At 43.3% G+C, this 17,537-nt stretch overlaps 1 protein-coding gene across 1 annotated transcript; it reads right to left on the reverse strand.

Annotated features, from left to right (window-relative positions):
- Window positions 1-1,130: 1,130 nt before the first annotated feature.
- On the reverse strand, window positions 1,131-17,518 carry LAMP3 (lysosomal associated membrane protein 3). Its single transcript, XM_056499140.1, has 6 exons — window positions 16,985-17,518; window positions 12,606-13,528; window positions 11,356-11,478; window positions 8,547-8,604; window positions 7,849-8,016; window positions 1,131-4,626 (listed from the first exon to the last, which is right to left on the reverse strand). Exons 1-6 carry the CDS (start codon window positions 17,028-17,030, stop codon window positions 4,487-4,489), a joined length of 1,458 nt encoding a protein of 485 aa, XP_056355115.1. The 5' UTR covers window positions 17,031-17,518; the 3' UTR covers window positions 1,131-4,486.
- Window positions 17,519-17,537: the final 19 nt, after the last annotated feature.

A 17,537-nucleotide genomic window follows, 5' to 3' on the forward strand; every position in this document is an offset into this window, starting at 1 on the left:
AAACCAAGATCTGTGTCTCTAATAAACACAGATATCCTGACTCAGATTTAACACCTTCATTTTTCCCAACAGCCATTTATTTTGTTTCTGCATGTTGGAAATGCTCCTATCTAAAATTGTGAAGAAAGAGCTAAGTAAGAAACTGAATCAGTTATAATTTAATAAAGTACTTGGGATCTACCAATTACATTGGCAATAAGACTCACAGAAGAAGATAAATGTATATTTTGTGGCTAGCTGGGAAAGCCCAGCAGTGTTACGTTGCTGTAGCAGATAAACTTCAGAGCCACATTCTCCTGCCTTGTTGGGCCCTGGACGTGAGGAAAAAAGTGTAGTGTCCAAATCTTGTAAGAGTAGTCACAAAGGGTTAACTCCACCGAAATCTGTCTCTTCTCACACTTGTTATTTTGCTCAAATTGATACTTAAAAATACACCCCTTTTTTTCTTCTAAATATTATAGTGCAAAGGTTTCTTCAATTAATTCCAAACCTTTGTGCCTCTGGGACAGTCCAGGGTATGACTCATAGATGGGGACTTTTGCCTTAAATAGTTTACTATTCCTCCATCTGCCACTAAACTTAGTCAAGAAAGAATTTTGAAACACCAGCAGCCTTTGAGGGCCTTCTTCACACACACAAGTGTGTATTTTCCAGCCCAGCTTCTAAAACATGAACAGTAAGAAATCTTGCCCAATAAATAGGTGCAAACCTGGCACTAAATTTAACATTTTACCAGCCCAAACAAGTGTCAAAGGGCAGAGCAAACTGCCCCTGTTCTCCAGGCAGCCCTGCTTTTCTTCTGAAGGACAAATCAAGAGGCTTGCAGTTTTCTACTTATGATATTAAATTATCCATCATATAGGGATGTGCACTGACACCAGGAATGAAGTGAAGCATAATTCTTGTATTTTATCCCTGAGGGAAGTTACTGCTGCCCTCACTGGCTCTTCTCCAACAGCCAGGTTCCTCAATCAGCTGCTGGTAACAGAGATTGTTTTTTCTCCCCCATCTTTATCACATCTTCTGCTTTCCTACAGTCCATCTAACAACCTTTGCTTTGTGAAAAGCACAACATGTGAGACTCACTCAGCCATTTCAGAGATAAAATCATTACACAGCAATGCACACTCTAATGATTAAACACAGCCTTTATTATGGAAACACTAATAATAGAAAAATAAAGAGCATATCTTACTTCTCATACCAAGTTATTTTTAGCAGCCATACATTATAGCAAGCTAGAAGTGATCAGCCAAGCTGTGTTCAGATACTCAAGATACCAATCTAATCTCCCTTCCTCTTTCAACTGAATTAACAGCTGTTTCTTAATTTGTGCTTGTCTATTAGAGAGCAAAAAGGACTGAAAAATTAAACCTTGCTTTTTAAACTCCTCAGTGACTTATCTAAGTGTGACATCATCATTCTTCTGGGATGCCCACATTTTCTGTCTTGGGTGTGCAGGGGATAGTCTGGCATGGGAACTGCAGCAAAGCACAGGAAGCCACAGCTGGGAGAAAGGTTGCACTTCAAGGCTGGGATCTCCAGATGCAGAAAGGATTTCTCCAATGGATATTCTACTGCTGTAAAGCACTAACTCCATTGGATTAATTTTGCTGCATGTTGGCAGCATTTCCTGGGACCATCCAATTGTTTCATTGGTTTGCACCACGTGCACTTCACTTGTGCCAGTTAGAGCAAGCTCAGAGTAGCATTCATGTACAAATGGCAGAATGCAGCTTCATAAAAATAGCAAACAAAAATAGCAAGAAAAAGCATAAGAACAAATCAGGTAAATCTGAATCCAAATATTGTTCAATACTAACAAGTTGATTCACTATAGGAAAAAAAACAAAACTATGGGGTAAAACATTATTCATGTATCACTAGTAAAAATGCCAGGTGTCACAATATTAACCACAGAATTAGCAGCCATTAGTAATTCTCTTCTGTCCTCCTGCTGATATCAGACTTTTTAGAAAGACTGAATATTAACATAAAGCAATTTTTCAGAACAGAACAAGCAAATGCTATATCCGTGTCAGTAGAAGTAACACAGATCACATAATCCAACAATCCAAAGAACATGTGAAATGGGACTCAGCTTTGACAAGAGAAAGATGTCTATTGATCCCTGGGCAGAACAGCTTAGGGCCAGACTGCATGCTGAGCTTTTTTAGGCAGCTTTTGTTGTTAAAATGTCTACACATAGACTGGGACAGTGACATCCCTACTGCAGGCACAGGGTCATTTTCAAATGAAAGCTCTTCATCCATTTACCTTTCCTCCCAGATACCACATTAAAAAAAAAAAAAAAAAAAAAAAAAAGTGAATGCTTTAATTGTCTGCTTTCTAAACAAGAGATTCATAGTATTAAGTAACCCTGAGAAGGACCTTATTAGGCCAAAAGTCTGTGTTCAGTGGCTGCTTGTCTGCTAAGGAGGGAAGGAGGAAGGGAAAATGAGCTCGATAAAGCTCACTAAGCATTATGAACAGTGCTAGAGCCCTTTGCAAAAGAATAATTGAAATACTTACATTCCAATTTGAGTATTCAACTGAATACAGTTCAAATCACAGTGTCTGTATTCGAGGCTTGAGAGTTTGGTATCTTATTTCTTGTGCTATTTTACCTTATAAATGTATTCAGCTGTTCCTGTGCTCACAGCTGGTTCTGATGTTTCTCCAAGTGTAAAAGTGCTTCAAAACTGTCTTTATCCTTCTTTTTATTGGCTCATTCAGACTCAAAGGGAACATTTCTAGAGAATGTTAATTACTTCCACAGCTACATATTATACTGATTATAGAGCAGTATGGCCATGTTTCCTGCTTCACACAGACCAACACATCTAATTAATTCATAGAATGGAAGAATTTCTTTTTTTTCTTAATTTAAATAAGTAAACTGGCAATGGTGAAATACTAGTAAAATATCAAAAACTATTTTAAAAATGCCCAAGGGAATATCTGACAAGACATAACCGTCAATTTTATTCAGTGAAAATCTAACGAGGTTCCATCACCATTAATAACTGGCAGGATTTGGGCCATTATTCATGGAAATTAAATTAGCTCCCAGCATTTCCATTTTGTTTAGATACAGATTAAACTGTCAAGGCATTTTTGCATATGACTTCAGTCTTCCTTTTGTTTAATGAGTGCTATTCCACAGTCCTTTTCCAGGCCAAACTCTTATTAATAAAATTTAAGCCATTAGCCTAACTCCTTGGAGGAAGTGTGCTCTTATTGAATATTATTTTCTCTTTTGCAAATATGTTTGTACATAATTTCTTATCATCTTGATGTCATTTGCTTTAGTGAGTAGATTGTGTGGAATGTGCACGTGTGAATGTGCACATTTCTGCACATGTAAATCTTTTGTGACAAGGAGCTTTTCCTTGTTACAGCAAAGAACATGAGCTGGTCTTAAATCTCAAAAGCAATTACTATTCTCATGCCTTCATCATTGGTTTAGCAGGAAATAGACTACAGAGTGTATCAGTGTGCTTTAAAGCAACTCCAAATTATTTCCATATGAAAATCCAGCTGCTCAGCTGTGAGCACACTGGGGAATACTCACTTTTGGGCAGAGTTTGTCCAAGGCCTGGGCCAGCTTTTATTTCCCACAGAAGCCTTGACCATACAGCATCAGTGGATTTCCATTTCTCATGGACCTCGTGCAGGTGCCCCAGTGGTGGTCACTGAATCCCAGGCATTTCCAGTGAGTGTGGCATCTTCCTGGATTAAGAGACCACCCTGTTGCCCCAGTAGAGGACATTTTGTGAGCTCAGTGTGGTCACTGTGACAGGTCCATGTCTGAACAACACGTAGGGGTTTCCTGAGCTTTCACAAGACCAGGAACATATTAAGCTCCCAGGTAAGATCCACAATTACCACTCTTTCTTTGCAAAGGACTTAGTGTGAGAACCCCAGCCACTTAGAAAATGTAAGTGTGTTGTAGGACTGGTGAGAACTTACTTGTGAGTGGAGTCACACTGGTCACACTGACACTTCCCCTGAGATTTTCGCACACACTGTGTTCCAAAAAATGCTTTCAGTGAGCTCTCACATAGCAGGGTTGTCTGTAGCTGTGGGCCTCTGGTTTATTCACCTGAAGGTCCAACTTTGATAAATCTAAACACCATCATTAACAGACCTGATGGATTTTCTGGGGGATAGTGATACTGCTTGCTTTAAACTATTTTTAGGAATCTGGTTTAGGTGATCTGAATGACCTCCTTTGTTGATAACAGAGAGAATTTAGGTTCCTCATTTTGGACATCTAAATTAGATGCTAAGAGTAGCCTAAAGTAGGTGTGAGTTCTCTCCTTCGCCTTAAAGAAACTCTTTCCAGAAACATTCAGTAGCTGTAAACACATGATGTCATCTCACTTAAAAATATGGCTTCAGGGCAGAGAAATTGCCAGGCAGAAGCAAAAACTCCTGTGGCTTCTCTGCTCGGTGCACACATTTGGGGAAGCACAAGGGCAGCTCAGATGCGTTCATATCCTCTATGTGGCTTCCTCCTGGAGATCAGGAAGGTGGCAAACACAATGACAAACAATCCCAGGATACACAGGCACACTGCAATGGGAGCTATTTTGCTGTTTCTATCAGCAAAACATTCTTCTTCTGAAAGGGAAAGGAGATCAGAGAATGTTATAGCAGAACACCTATACTGTACATTCCAGGAAAGTTGGCAAATACAAGCCAGAGGTTCTCAAAACCTTGCTTTCTTCTGTTTTTTATTTCTTTTTCCTGAGCTATACTTACTATGTTTTCTATCTGTGCTAAACCTCATCTCAAGAAAACCATCCTTGCCACTTCTGCAGTAGCTCTGTGCTTCCCTAGAGAGTGGCTCTTCTCCCTCATATCTGCAGCAATTGTTTCACCACTCAGCACACACACAGCAGGGGCTTTCTTCCCAAAAGCAGATGGGGACCATCACAATACAAAGTGCCAGTCTGAAAATAAAAAGCAAGACATCCTGCATGGTCAAAAACTCCTTCTGTGTGACATCTGATTGCTTCTTCCCATGAAGAGGATCAGGCCCATTGTCCTGCACATCACTAGTGCACTAGGGGTCCTTGTTAAGTCAGTGTTTTCTAAGAAAACTCAAATTCTAATTATTCTCTCTGTTTAATTCAGAATATTTGTGGATAATGGTGGCTAACTCAGAACGTTCAGAGATTAGGAAGGCAGAAGCCTCAGACCTTTGCAGTACCTTTGCAATTTTGTTGTATATATGAGGATATCAGACACAAATCATATCTTTGAAGGGATATCCAAAGATATCACTCTTAGCTACAGAGAGGGCAAATCCTGGCTTCCTCAGCCAGTTTCTATCCAAATGAATATTCAAATCATCCTCTGATTAAACAGAGACTTATTACTTTAAAGTAAACTTCTAGACTGAGGTAAATTGGCAGCTTTCCTATGGAGAGACTGCACCACGTGAGCCACTGACAGAAATGGAAAATATACCCAGTAACAATGGCAGGATCAGCCTCAAATTCAAAATACACAAAAGTGCAGTCCTGGGAGTGAAGGCAATGCCTGGGAATGACCACTAATGTGCTATCCCAGAATTGGATCAGACCTAAATCTTCCGTCAGATCTACAGGAATGGTCCTTCCTTAGACCAAAGACAGACCTCTGTGATGCTGCTGTGAGTGGCACAGCAAACTGTTCTCTGAGCAGGGCAGCGTGGCCAGCTAACCCCATACTACATCCCAGCTCAGCAGCAAATCCAGGAAAGCCAGGATACGAGGGAGATCTGACACCCTGCGTCCCTCTCGCACACTGTGACTGTTCTTGGGCAGGTTTTGACAGCGCTCAGAGATAAAAACCTTGGCTGTTATTCCATGACTGTGCTGGCACAGGTTGTAGCTTGGCTTGGGCTTTTCCCCCATGGGAAATTTTATACTGTCAGTGGGCAATGAGCCCAGGGAACATGTGGAGTCTATGACATCATATCACAGCTCCAGAGCCTCCACATGGCTCTTCCCAAAGTCTGATCCTCTTCTGTTCTAATCCAGATGCTGATGCAATGCCACAAAGCCAATGGTATGAGCATTCTTTTAGAGGTTGCCTTTTAGAAGCTCTGTCTGGTTAATGTCACCTGCTGTTAAATAAGCAGAGGAGTATTTACATCTAATTGCTGTAAAAGCCGGAAATGTTTGAATTGGCCATTTTGCTTTGATGAAACATTGGGAATGAAAGAATAAACTCTATGAACTCTAGGAATTGTTTCTGATACAGTGAAGTACAAAAGGCCCTTTTACAGATTTCCAGACTCAAACAGATCAAGCTATTGATATAAAACTGCTGTAATCTGTACAAAATTGTAAGGAACTTGAAACCGGTGACCATTAATGTTTTCTTTTTCTTCCCCTTTTAAAGATAAACAAATCAGGAGCAACAGAAGTGAAACTATCAGTCTTGAGACACCCAAGGGGAGGAGGTTGGTGATGTGTTTAGTCATTCCTTCACTGGGGATTTTCTCTTTCAGAATCTGCACACACAACCAATACATAACAGTTTCATGACTGTTTTATAGCCACAGGGGAATTATTTCAGAGGTGGGAGCTGCTTTCTCAGCTAAATTTAAAAATCTAATTTAAATTTGTATATGGTATTGACTAGCAGAGATTAGTCTAACTTGAAGGGAGAGAGGGAGGGAGAAACAGAGAGCATCTTTCTCAGCTGAGTCTCTCCTAGAGGTGAGGCCATACCTAATCCCATAACTAAGATCATCCATTGTACACATTGGAATGGGAATGTGGGGACCAGATGGGATCCCATGAGTTCTTCCAGCTCAGTGCTATCCCATGAAAACACTTCATGAGAATGAGAGCATAGATGAAATTCTCAGTGTAGAGAAGGACTATATCTTTAAAAAGCCCCAAATGTTGTTTCCCATTATATTCCTTTTAGAATGGAAAAAGTAGCCAAAATGGTGACCTAACAGAAGAACTGGTCAAACAGAATCAAAAGACAGATCTAACGTAAAAAGAAGAATACAGGGGCAATATTTTGTAAGCACACAGAAAGACAAGTGGCAAGTGGCAGAAGAGAGAATGTTTTATTGCTGCATCTGAAGGGCTGGAGAGCTGGTCAGCCCCTCTGTGCACCTGAGTTCTTGTATGAAATGCCCCGAGAGGAAATCACAGAAATGAGAAGATGGACAACTTGAAAGAGTCCACAAGGTCCCACTGAGTCTCCCTCTCTGGTCTTTGTCTTCTGCTGAGATACCTGATTGCCTCTTTGTGGCACTTTTGCAAGAAAAGACAAACTGAAGAGATAAGCATTGTGTTTAATTCTGAAGCAGGGAGTGGGCCAGTTTAGCTCCTCCTCAGGAGTACATTTCATCATGTCTAGACACAGCTGCTCTAAAAATACCATCCTGCATTCACAAATATCTCTTATTAGCTGGCAGTTTTACTGCTACAGCTGTGGGACAATGTAAGTATCAGGAGCCTTTAAAAATAGCTAAATTCTGGCTATATTGAGAACAGTGACCTGGAAATGAACTTTGCACGTTGGGGTTTGGGCAGTGCACTAGTGGTGAACACACCTCTGCCTGTTCCAGGAGAAAATGGATGAAGAAGAAAATTGTGGCTGCAGAGTTGAACATTTTTAATGAGAAGGTGAAACAGGAGGTACTGAATGCAGGGGGGAAAGATATTTTTCCATCCTTCATAGGTATTAGCACTGTGTTAGAAATGACTGAGAAAAGGTTGAGAAAACAGCAGTGGGATGTGTATGGGTACAATTTAGCAAATTACATCCATCAGGCCACCAGAGTGCTGACATGTAGATCTGGGAAGGGTGGAAAAGTATTCTTCTACTCACCTTTTCCAAACTGGTTACCCACAATGTCAAATGCCTGCAGCTGCACATGAACAAAGAGGATCTGGAAGTTCCTCTCCAAGGTGAAGGTTTGCCTGCTGACACACTTAAAGGAATTCCCCAGCTTTGTTGTGAACAGCTTCTCATTTAAGGCTGCATAGTAAAACATTCCTAAAGGCCAGAGAGAGACAGATGAGAATCCACCCTGCCTCCATTGGAACCAACATCTTTCTGAGGTAAAATGGTCACAGAGGTGACTAAAGCATGGACATTTTCTCCATAAACTATCATTTGCTCTTCTTACATGTTTAAATGAGTGCTCTAACTATCAACAGGCAACTCAGCTGAGCTTAGGTCTGAAAAAGTGGCTAAAATTTCAGATGCTTCTTCACATTTTAACAAATTGAGTCTGAAAGAGCGGGTTAGAATTCTCACAGGAGTAGGCAAGCTTTGAAGTAATCTCTATTCTGATAGAGTGTGGCAGGGAAAGCTTTTGAGATCAAAAAGAAAATGTAATAATAATGACATAACTGCAGCCAGGTCCCTTCTCTTCCATTTTTATACCATAAGACTTAGGTGAATGACACATTGAAAGCTTGATAAAACACATATTTGCAAAATCCAGTGTTTTAAAGATCTGAAAGCTTATCCCATACCCAAAACAATTTGACATAAAATTAAGACAGGGTAAAATCACTGACCTTCAGAAGATAACTGTATTCTGCTCTCAATTTTAGTGACAGAGTAACTTGTAGCTTGCTGCAAAAAAAGATGTATCTTTATTCATAATACATACTCATATTTGCAGGGGAAAGAAGCACAGCTTACCTCAGCAAAATGGTCAGAAAGAATCTCCCAAAGAAACACTTTGGGAGCATCACCTTTGAGACTCAAGAATCAACTCTCTTGGATATATTTTTTTTTTCTGAATCTCAGCTGCATCACCAGTTCAGTTCAGGACCATGCTGGTGTCATTTTACACAAACTGCTCAAGCTGGGCGCTCGTGAAATACTTGTGATAACCAAAAGTAGGAAGACTGCTGACATGGAAAGCACCTGGTACAACAGCACAGAACAAAAGTTCCAGCCAGGTGTCCTGGCCACATGTGCCCTGAAACCCTGGTGCAACCTGGACACTGCCCTCTTCTGGAGTGTCACAGGGCGAGAGCCAGCCCTGGGAACTTCCCCCTTGTAGCAGTCTTGGAGCAAAATGTGATGCCTCATGCAGCAGCCCTGCTACCCAGTTTAATTTCTGCTGTGAGCACACAGGTGAGTGCAGCTGGTGGATAAATGGCAGTAGACATTAATGTCTCCTGTGCTGCTAGTTAAAAACTGGTAGGATGGAGAGGGAAAATTGAAGAAAGAAATACACCAGAGAAGAGGCACTCAGCATTATTCCAACTGAAAGACAGAATTAGGTGAAACATGGCCATTTTTGGGTGGCAGTGCTTTTTGTCTGTTTGGCCACAGTTAAAAACTTTGCTTGGAGAAAACACCTGCTCCTACTTTACATCTTGTGGGTTGGTTACACAACTTCCTTTTTTCAAGCCCTTCTCAGAGACCATGGGAGTGGTGAGCACTGAATCAGCCCCTCTCCTCTGTCACCCCAGCCCCGAGGCCTGAGCCAGCTCCTGTCCCACCAGGGACAGCCACAAGTGCCACTGCTTGAGCACTCCTGCTTCAAAGCACTGAGAGGGGCTGTGGGGACCAAACACAAAAGCTGGCAGCAAACTGTTTTCTTATTAACTTGAATTTCAAAGCAGTCCAAACTGAGCCCTGCTATGCTCTTGAGGCTTATCTTTAAGTGGAGGGTGCACTGTCTAATGCTGTGCCAAAAAACACCTTTTTCAGGGCAAGACAGGTCAAGCACCTCCTAGAGGTTCACATCACTCTCCTTAGCGCTGCTGCAACCTGGGGCTTTTGTGCATATTTGAATCCCCAGCCTTTCCCTAAGGATTTTGCAACACCAAAAATGCTCCTCTTGTTGCAGGAAGCACACATTTAAAGCAAACACTCAGAGTCTGAACTGATCCTTTGTTTTGAAAGAGCTCCTTCATTTTTTATCTTACTTTTCCTCTGTAGCTCTTAGAAAACTTTTTGCCATACGCTAAAATAAAGATGACTGCTAATCAAAATATTTTCTCTGTTCAAAAATTAATGACATTTGTGGGGCATAATTTGTTGTTCCCTCTTGGACTTCCTATGAAAATGACTGATTAACCATTTATACTTAATTGTCTCTAATTTGAGCTTGGAACCAGGCTGCAAGACTGACACTTTAGCTTGATTAATTGAAGGACAGAGATCAGCAGTGATGGCCAGATGCAGCTCTCAGCTGCTGTGGAGCTCCAGGACATGGTCTTGATGTTCATTACACTTGCCAGAGTTTGATGGGATCCAACCCGTGCCGTGTTCCTGCCCGTTCCTCCCTGCCCATTAATGACTTTATACACCCTGCTGGTTCTGTTTTCCCTCTGCTGGCATAATCACCCAGCCCTTACCAGCTTTAGGTAAATTGTGCTGCCTCCCAAAATGTGCAAGTGCAAGAGGATGGCTGCACTCAGGGATTTTCTCCTGCTTATAAAAGCTGCAGCACTCTTGGTAGCTTGTTTTAAAGCCACACCTGCATGTGATGTGGCCACAGTGGGGAACATGGAATTAACAGATACAATGTCAAAAACAAAGCTCAGTTTCCCACTGTGTAAGCAGCATCTCTCATCTTGCCCAAGTTTCTGTGTGTGTTTATAGGTCTTCCTGGTATGGTGTATTTTAAGGCTACTTATCAACAATTTTGTTGTTGCAGTTCATTTGTTTGGAATTTTCCACTCAGAAATTAGATGAAATTAGACTCCTTCAGCTGTGGATGTGTCATGACTCCCAGGCACTTAAAACTTCACAGGCTGTCCTTTGAATTTGACAACCCTAGCTGGCTTTTGGAGGAAGCAAATGGCTGAGAGCAACTTGACAGTGTGAGTCAGAGGTCCCAGCACACCTTGTTCTTGCACAGGGACTCCAGTTCCAAACCCTTTCCCTCTGCACCACTCCAATTCAAACAGCACACCTGACCTTTCCTTCCATGAGACTGTTACCTATGTGAAAGAGAGACTCAGATTTTGCTTGGCTATTCTTAGACTTTGTGTTGCTTGATGGGCAACTTTAACACTGCTCTCTGGCACTTTCTGTCAGAGGATGGCAGAGTCCTGTGCTTACCCTTTACTTCCAAATTGAAAGTTCAAACAGACCTGATTTAACGCTGAGGTCAGTTGTACTGTGAGCACAACTTTGCATCAGGCAGCCTCCAGAGGTATTTTCCAACCTGAATTAATTAAACCATGGTTCTATGGTTCTAGCCCTTTGGGAAGAACAGGAGTAACCATGCCTTATATACACATGGAAAACAAGCACAGAGATAGAAAAAATGCCTTTTCCCACAGCTCAAGCTGGATCAAAGTCAATCTAAGTTCTTGCTTCCCAGCCCTAAACACTCCTTCCCTCTAAATCAACAATTACCTTTACAAAGGTGATGTTTACAAATCCTCCACTAAAAGTTAAGCTCAGCTCAGACTGCACCATCCCACAGCTTCCAGATATCTTTGTCGCATTGGGGTTGACAGTCACATATTCCATCTGCTCCTGTAGAGAGGAGAGACATTGCAGGGCTGCTGATGAAAAGGAAGGGAGAACTTAAAAGCAAATATGCAGAGATTTAATAACTTTTAAACATGCAGAGATTTTCCCGTTTTTTGCCCTCAGACAGGCTCTGCATCGTGAATGAACCAGCCAGTGGTAGTGGCCAAACTGCTGCCTGCCAGGGTCCTTCCCCACTCATAAACCAGCACTGGCTGCTGTCTGACACATCACTGAGCTGTTCCAGTGCATTAAGCTGGCAGAAAATATTGGGTTTCAGTTCATTCAGTTAACTGATATGATTCAGGCAGTGTCAGGTGAGTATGAGTGGTAATTTATAAAGAGGGAGCACCTTATGATTATAAACATCTCACTATGGTCTGGTGAGGGTGGGAATCCTGCTCCCTGCCTGGCTTCTGCCAGGACAAGGAATGAAAATTCCCTTTACCAACATTAGACAGTCATCTAGGGTCAGAAATATTCAGACATCAAACATGAATATTTGGATTTGTAACAGGGATGGCTTGAGCATAAGAACTGCAGAGCTTGAGGATGTAGCCCCATGTGTTTTATTAATGGAGGCTATGAAAACTTAAGGCTAAGGAACACAATTGCCATTTTAGGTTGCATGACATCTTTTGCTGAATTAGTCTCAGTGGATCACTTCTAGGAGAGAGGACCAACTCCTCAGGACCTGGCAGTCCCCATGATCCTAAAATGCCCATAAATCAACATCAGGACAACCCACCTCTAAATCCAGGTCTGTAAACAGGAAATTTCTTGCTTTTGTTGCAACTCCCAATGTCAAGCTCTTACTTGAAGTCAGTTCAGATTTTAACTAATCTCCCATTCTGGGAAGCACAAATAACCCTGCAGGCTGATCTCCTGCCCCAGCATTGCTCTTACACAAATATCACTGAAGTAAGAAAGCACCTTTATGTCCCCTTGGCATCATCATCACACAGGCCAAAGTACAGCAGCTGGGATGCAGTGGCACATGAGGGGCCTTAGACTGGCAGCAAACCACTTATTTTGATCATAGAAGCTAATTCTGAAAATAGCTTGGAAAGAGGAAGAATAAACTCCAGCTAATGAATAAAGTCCCTACAAAGCTCAGCTCCCTGAGCTCTCACCTGCTGTGTATTTCGAGCCATCAGCTGCAGACCCATGACGGCTTTGACGCAGGTGCTGTTCCCGTCAGAAAGGGTGTAGGTGCCCGTGGGGATGTCGGAGGGCTGAGGGGTGGGAGGGGGTCTCACAGTGCTGGCAGGGGACGTGGGGGCTGTGTGTGTCCCTGTGTGGGTGGCTGTGCTGTTGGCCGTGGCTGTTGGCACGCCAGTGGCTGTGGTTTGTCTCCGTGAGCAGGTGCTGGGCCTGGCCCTGTGTGTGGTGCTGGTTGCAGAGGCATTGCTGGGCCCGGTGCTGTGTGTGGTGCTGGGCCCGGCGCTGTGGGTGCTGCTGGGCCCGGCCCCGTGTGTGGTGCTGGCTGCAGAGGCATTGCTGGGCCCGGCGCTGTGTGTGGTGCTGGGCCCGGCGCTGTGTGTGGTGCTGGGCCCGGCCCCGTGGGTGCTGCTGGGCCCGGCCCCGTGGGTGCTGCTGGCAGCTGCCCCCGGGGAACTGGCTGTCTGGAGCTGCAGGGAGCTGTTGGTGGCCGCTGCTGCAGTTCCTGTGGTCACACCTGGTCTCCTGGTGGAGGACACAGCAGGGGTGGTTGTGCTCCTCCCTGCAGCTGAACCTGAGGGCACTGCTGGGGCCGTGGCTGTGCTGGGGCTGTCTGTGGGTGTTGTGGATTCACTGCCTGCTCCTGCCTGGGCTGCCGCGTGCTGGCCTGGAGCTGATGCTGCCTGGAGCTGCTCTGTTGTCTTCTCAGTTGTTCTGTGGCTCGTGGGTGTTGCTTGAAGAGGGCCTGTGCTGTTAAAATGAACTGTGGTGCTTTGATGGGGTGGAGAATGATAAAGGGAAAGTGACTGAGCAGAAGTAGCCATTTGGTGGAAGGATGTGGTTTCTGAAGGCAGTTCGACCCCCAGGGCCACTTCAGCAAAGCAGGAGGAAAATGCTGCAAAGAAACTAAAGTCAGTAGTCTAGAAACCTTTACATTTACCTTAACATACCTGCCCTGGTTTTTTTATCAAATGGGTGGTACAACTTCACTCTTCATTTGGCTCCAGTCATGATTGGAGAATGAAAGAAGACCCCCTGTAGGACAGTCCACAGGTAGGCACCATCCCCTGAGATTCCTACTTCTGACTATTCCCATTCCAGTGGAGAACACTGGCTCCCAGCTCTCCACACACTGAGAAACCAGCCCTTGCACAATTCCCAGGCAGCACAAGAATTCCCTGCAGGGAATTCCTGTAGTTCAGCAGGATTTGCTGGAAGCAAATTGTCAAGATCTAAGGAAGATGAAGTGGTTGTAGCAGCCAAAAGGTGTTGTTGGTTTCTTACCATTTACAAAGTGTAGGGAAAGGGGATGTGTCTGTGTGTGTGAAGGAAGTGAGGCAGTGCAATGGTCTTACAGTGATTCACATCTAGGAAACCAGTCTGGGAACAGAGAAATTCCAGGTATTTATTTATGGTTTTATTGTAGCAATGTCAGCTTGAACCCTGGAATTTTTCCTCCTAGAAGAACCCAAAGAAATACTATCCCTCTTAGTGACGGGCTTTCAGTAATGAGAAAAAAAAAACCAGGGTGCGGCATCCAGGAGCATTTTGGACAACAGCAGAAAATAGTTACAGCACCAAAATTATGCTTCCACTAATAACATTTACAGAATTGTCCCTTGCAGAAATGGAAAAAAAAAAAAAAATCTGTCTCCTAAATGTAAATACAGAAGTGAACAAAAAGTGGGAAAGTACATTGTAGAATATTTGAATGTCACAAGTCTTCTGTTTGAGTCTTTGTGAGTTTGCAACAAGACTCTGGAAAGACAAGGTCAAATTAAAGAAATAACTCACTGACATGTGAATTCTTTGATGTACATGAAGATATAGGTGTAGTTGAATGCTTTACTGCCTAAATTAGTGGGAGGACAGAGATAAATTCTCCAGTTTGGAAACAGAAGGGACCCAAAAGTCCAAGAGAGTTCATATTCCCAGCAGTACAGCTCCACAGAGAATGTCTCAACATGTCTGAGTTTACTGTACATTGGTTCTTTCAAAGAAATTTATCATGAATTGGTGTCAAAGTTGATGGCAGGCAGGCTGCTAAGATTGGGATTTTAGGATAGCTTAATGCCAGAGGCCCATTTAGAGTGAAAATGGTTGAAATCTTGCAAGGTCCTCCATTTATTAATTTATTTATTGTCACTCATCATTAACAGAGATCTTCAATAATAGCTGAATTCACAAAATTTAACTATTTTTGGATACATACAAACTAAGTAATAATAATAAAACTTACTGTGTTTTGAATCAAACTTAAGATAAAAATCAAAGAAACAAGAGCAGATGCACAGATCTTAACCCTTACCACAATTTTCCCTTAAAAATGGCTATGCTGGAGAAGAGCAGAAATGTAGGTGTAAATACTCCATACTCCTAAAATTGCCTGGGTTTCACTCTGAGCTGTCCAGAACACACAGGTTAGGTATTATCATCAAAGTGCAGCTTGAGACAGTTGAAAAACCTCAAAAAATACTGTGATTTTTATCAAAATGTACCTAAAAATGCATAATTCATATGATACTTTAGTTCATTTTCTGTCTGTCCCCTATGCTTTACCACAGCTGGTGCAGAGCTGTTTATCAGATGACTGATCTTCTGTGGGGCCAGGGGAAAGCCAGAGCAGTTGCCATACACCAGTTATGGGTAGCTGCATCCGTGTGTATCAGCATGATAAAAACAAGAAAGAAGAAGTTACAATTTTCATTCTTTCTTCCCCTCTAAGACTGTGAAACAACCCATATTTAATTTTATACAAGTCCTAAATTGTCTGTAGGTCTTAAGTTTTCATTTCACAGATTGGTTTTGATTACTGACCAGGTAACATGCATGTAGGAAGGAATATTATTGAATTAACATTAGAATGCCACCCATAGCTTTTAAATAAAACTCCTCAAAAGGTCATTTCAATTATTTTTCACTATTCAGCCAGACAGGGTATATCTTCCCAGAGCAAGCAGCTGCAGTCCCCTTGTCTCACTTTAGCACCAAAATTGTGTGTAACAGGTGCTGAGTGCTGTGTGAGAGCCCTGACAGCCTCCTTGCTGTGCTCCAGAACAAAACTCTCAGAAATGGATCAGCACAATTCTCAGAAACTCACTGTTCCCAGACTGGGCCTGGAGATCCCTTTTTCATGCTTTGGTGACAAGTTTTGGTCACAAGGAACATCACTGCTCCGCTCCCAGGTGTTACAGTGGGAAGCTGAGTGCTCAGTGCCATGGCCTGGCTGTGCCATTCCTCAGCCTGTACTGGGGTGTGTGATAGAAACTCTTACTGAGGATTTTTTCCCCTTTTCATCTAACCACACTCATCTGTTCAGCTGCCCAGCGGGTTTTTTCTGCACTAATTATGTTTCATTTCCTGTCTGCATAGAAAGACTTGACTTTGTGACATTGATAAAACATCATTAAAGAAAATATCAAAAAGAACAGAGGAATCAAGTTCTTTTTGGTCAAAAGTGATTGCTGACCACTGAATTATTGCTTCTCAGTCTGATCTTACTTTCCCATTCATTTGTATGTTTTGAGGCTACTTCAGCAGACTCTGGCCATGAAGCAGGCATGGGAAAGCAGAGATATACAGCAGGAGCAGCTCATGGTCGAGTCCCTGGCACTTTCCCTGCTCATGGACTGGGAGGGGAACAGGGGTTGTTCTTTGTGTGATCCCGTGTGCCCATGGCAAAACACCCAACAGTAAGCTCAAACCCTTGGCCATTCCACAGATTAAATCACATTTTGTCCCTCTTCACCAGGCATATTTGGTGCTGCTGCAGGTGTTGAGCAGTGACTTAAAGCACTGGGAGATTTCCCTCATGTGCATGGCTCACGGAGCAGCATTAAGGACCAAATGGTGACTCCTGTGGGGTTTGTCATTGAGAGAAGCCCCAGCCTGTCTTCTCCAAGCCCCTGCCTCACTCCTGCTTTCCTGATCCTGCTCTGCATCTTGCAGTGCAGATAAATTAATGACTCGAGCTTCCTTAGTTTTTTCTTTCCTGCTTGTCTCACTCAGGATTTTCAGTTAGTTCTGCAGGTCTGGAAATTATTTTTAATTAAGAAAATCAAAGCCAAAAATCTGCTTCTAACAAGGCTTTGAACTGACTCCTTCACACAGAGTTTGTGCCACCATAGAGTTCAAGGGAAAAGACAGAGGAAAGCATCAAACTAAGTGTAAACCAGCTGCAATTAACAGCAGTTATGGTTATTTCGTAGCAGTGGGACTTTACTGAAAGCACCCTTAGTGTTAGCAACAAAACTGTTCAAAGTTTTGAGTCTGTTGGGTGCTGTCCTGACTGCAAGGAAGGACAACTGGCACAATGTCCCGTTTTTCAGGTAGAAATGTCGCTGTTACTCACCACAGGCGAGGGTCAGCGAGACGAGCTGCCGTGCGCTCCTCCCCATGGTGAGCACGCTGCGGGTGTCGGAGGCGCTGCTTCTCCCCGGGGAGCGGCTGCCGAGGAAACCGAGCTTTCCTGCGGGCTCAAAAGTTTCACTTGATGCTGGGAGTGCTCAGTCACATGGCTGGGAAGGAGGTGGAGAGAGAGGGGGAGACCGATGCCTCTCGTCTGCAAACTCACGCAGAGGGAAACAAATGATGGTTAGGAAAGAAAGTGAAAAGAGAAATGACTGATGGGCTGGCTGGGAGGAGACCTGGGGCTCTGCAAGGCAGGGAAATCTTCGTGCATCTCCCTCCCTCTCTGAGAACCTGTGCGAAGCGCCCCAGCAGAACTTACAGCCTGTAAATCAGTGCCTCCCCTCTGTTCTTTAGAAAATACTGCATTTAAGGCCAAACTCAATCTTTTACGTTAAGGCACAGACGGGAGAGGTGTGACCATCTCCACAGAGCCCTGCCAACAGTAGGACAGGCCGAGCAGAGCCCCAGGCGGGGACCATCCTTTGCTGCCCGGC

Source organism: Oenanthe melanoleuca, chromosome 9 (genome assembly GCF_029582105.1).
Source record: "Oenanthe melanoleuca isolate GR-GAL-2019-014 chromosome 9, OMel1.0, whole genome shotgun sequence".
Taxonomy (NCBI): Eukaryota; Metazoa; Chordata; class Aves; order Passeriformes; family Muscicapidae; genus Oenanthe; species Oenanthe melanoleuca.